This window comes from Lasiosphaeria miniovina, assembly GCF_030549165.1.
Source record: "Lasiosphaeria miniovina strain SMH2392-1A chromosome Unknown B0T26scaffold_2, whole genome shotgun sequence".
Taxonomy (NCBI): Eukaryota; Fungi; Ascomycota; class Sordariomycetes; order Sordariales; family Lasiosphaeriaceae; genus Lasiosphaeria; species Lasiosphaeria miniovina.
Window position 1 is genome coordinate 3,004,891 of NW_026848221.1, and position 3,103 is coordinate 3,007,993.

General features: G+C 50.9%; 1 protein-coding gene across 1 annotated transcript; it reads left to right on the forward strand.

The window, feature by feature from the left end:
• Positions 1–365: 365 nt before the first annotated feature.
• On the forward strand, positions 366–1,592 carry B0T26DRAFT_672252 (uncharacterized protein; the record flags this gene model as incomplete). The annotated part of the gene is made up of 5 exons (XM_060439426.1): positions 366–467; positions 602–715; positions 774–1,007; positions 1,095–1,488; positions 1,570–1,592. The coding sequence occupies 5 exons, from the start codon at positions 366–368 to the stop codon at positions 1,590–1,592; spliced, it is 867 nt and encodes a 288-aa protein (XP_060300463.1).
• Between the last annotated feature and the right edge of the window lie 1,511 nt (positions 1,593–3,103).

The window sequence follows — 3,103 nt, forward strand, 5'->3', positions numbered from 1 at the left end:
TTGACCTACGTTTCATCCCCTGCCTGACGAGGAAATATAAGTAGGCCTCTCCTCAAGACCGTTCTCGATTTCCTTTCTCAAGTCATTCGCCAGATCATCTGTTGATCTTTCAACTTCACTCAATCTCGATCAACCTATATTCTTTGTCCCCCTTTCTAGAACAGCCTATATTCTTTGTCCCCCTTCCTAGAGCCATCGCCAATCAAGCTCAGCCCCTCACAATTAAATCCATCGAAAGGGTCAACGGCGTATACGACTTGGATCTGAGGCCAGGCTACAGTCAATATACATGGACGCTGACTCTCCCCCCGAGTGGGGTCATTTGGACGTACGAAACTGGGGAGCCAGCAATCAGCCGCCCGGCAATGTTCCTTTACCCTCAACTTGCGTTGAAAGTCACCAGGACATACAAGTTTGGGAGCACGGGACACCATTACCTGATGGGAACCCTGGGGCGCTTCAACATCGTCAGTGGACCTCTTCAGGTGAACGGGCAACATTTCATAGCTGCTGACTTTCGTGATTCGGCAGCTAAACTGACTGAGTCTCCGTTCAAAGCCCATGGCGAAGGAAGTGGACCTTGTTAGACGACCACCCCAAGCGTGTCACTGGGTCTGGAGATGCCAATACCCGTCTGGAGCCGTACTTTGCCCACGGCAACGACGCAACCATGTTTGAAAACGGCATGAACGGCGGTGTTTACTTCCTGGAGCTTGTCCGTCTTGCCTTCCCCGACCATGACTCTGTGGCCCAGATGAGGTGGGCCAACGCAGAGGAGATTGGTCCTCAAGGTCGTCACATCGCTCTGGAAGCTGGGAGGCGAGGACTTGCGCTACGACTCCCGATACCACGGCGGCGGCCGAGATTCTCACATGCAACTCGGTACTCTCGACTTGCACTCGATTCTCAAAAAGACCACTAGCACGGTTAACTGCGTCGACATCAACGGCCTGACCATGGCAGCGCTCCACTCCCTTGGAAGAACAGCTCCCAGTAGCAATACTGCGGTAAGTAATGCCCTCTACCCTCCCTCCGCCGACTCTTGCCTTGCAGGAGACCCGGTTCATTGACTCGAGACTGTGGAAGCGCGACAGCCCGCCATAGTGAAAGATTTGAGGTTAGTTGCCCAGTTCCCGTGGGGCTACATCACAAGGTGCTACCTGTTCGGATACGAGGGGGTACCTTGCAACAACGTTTACTGGATTGGCCGCTACGACTGGGTCGCCGGCCACGTGGGGAGCAAGGACGCCAAGCAGCTCGTCGGCCAGCATGACCCGGATCGGACCATGTTCAAGTTTCGCTGCATCTTGGGGTTTCGGTCGAGCCGCGACGACACGCTGCGCGCCGTCGACGTGTGCCGCGCCGGCATCGCCGCCAATGGAGACCCCGTCATGTATGCCAGCCAGCTAACGGTGAGCAGCTACTTGAACTCGGCCGACGATGGGGCCGATGCTGCAAAGGTTCGCGCTATGGAAAAGCAGCATTACCGTATGTTTGGTTGTTTCATTTATTTATTTCCCCTTTCTGACGCAAACAGCTAATTAACTGATTCTTGAAATCGACCTATAGCCTTGCAATACTGGGCCGCCTAGACCTACCTGTCGGCCAATCATCACGCCTTCAATCATCTACACCCGACGACACGCAGGGGGCCTGGTGTGGGTACAGTGGGTATAACTTCCAAGGCAAGAAGAGGGAATCCTTACTTGAGCAACAGAGGGACTTCTTCTCAATTTCTTCGGTTTCGCAGTGAGCGTAACGATACCAGGGCGCCCTCTTTCTTAGTTTGACACGAAGAGGGATATGGTGTCAATAAACGTAGGTAGACAAGGCTGGTGGCTGACTACCTAGGCTGCGCAATGAAGGAGCCGTGCTCCAACCAACTAATTACAGAACTTTAAAAGACGCAGGTAGTCGTTTTCTAAAATACAAGCTCCTCCAACGCAACACAAAGCTGCAGTAAGGAAAAAGAAAACATGGACGTATGTACCTAGATGACGTACTCACAAAGACAATCCCAAAGCACGCAGTCGTCCAATGCCACCGTGCTTGCTTGAACTCTTCCAAGAACGGAACGCTCGTCTCGCCATTCTAGGCTCCAGAAAACTCACCCCCCCGGGGGGAGAGAGGCAAACTTGATAGTTGGTGCCTTCTAGCGTATTTTATTCCTCAACTAGCTCTTTTACTTTGTGACGATGATTTTCAGTACGGTGGTGCGGCTGTAGAGACTACGATTGTCGAAGACGACCACCTGAACCCAGCTGGTACCTACTTCCAGCGGCTCCAATAAGAGCTGAACGCCTGCGTTGGCTTCGGTGCGACTGAGGCCTTTGATAGCCACGAAATTAGTCGCGCGATTGATAACCTTGCCGTCGGGTGCGTAGGTCGTGCAAGGCCTGCAATCGATGGTTTTCATGTCGTAGTTGTCATCGGTTAGCATCACAACGGGGTATTCAAGATTCTGTTTCGACTCCAGTTGTTTTTTCTTGAAAGTACACAGACTTATAGAAACTCGGTCACCATTTTCCAATGTTACTGGTTTTAGAAGCGCGTGCGGGTTCTCATCTCTCTGAACATAGTATTTCGCGAGGTACTCATTAAACTCGGCGGCGAAATTGGAGATAACATCTTTCGGCAGGGCCGCGTTAGCAGGAGAAGATTATACATAGTAATTAGTTTTGGCAATAATCGTAGAGATATCTTCAGGTAGAGTGGGAGAAGAGATTCCTTACTCCAACAGCGAGGTGATTTCTCCGAAACGAGCTCGATCTTGACAAAAATGGTATTGCAGTACCATATAAGGACGGTTTGTCCCCTGGCCAGACCAGTATTGGCGAACTTTTCCAGGTTTACTGGTTGCCAATCTTTCGCGGTAGGAGAAAATGTTTTATTGTGGAGTCTCTCGGCAAAATCGGCTGTCGAAGTGTGGTAGATTTGTAGGTAGAACGAAGTGTCTCGGAACTGAATATGCACCTTGTTATGTATGCCGTGAACGAGACTATCGAGAGTTATTGGCTGTATATTGTCTTCTGATACCTCAAACGGCCTACTGAACCACCCAGTGAGTTTTTTCTTCATGAATTGACGAATACCGTTGCTATGA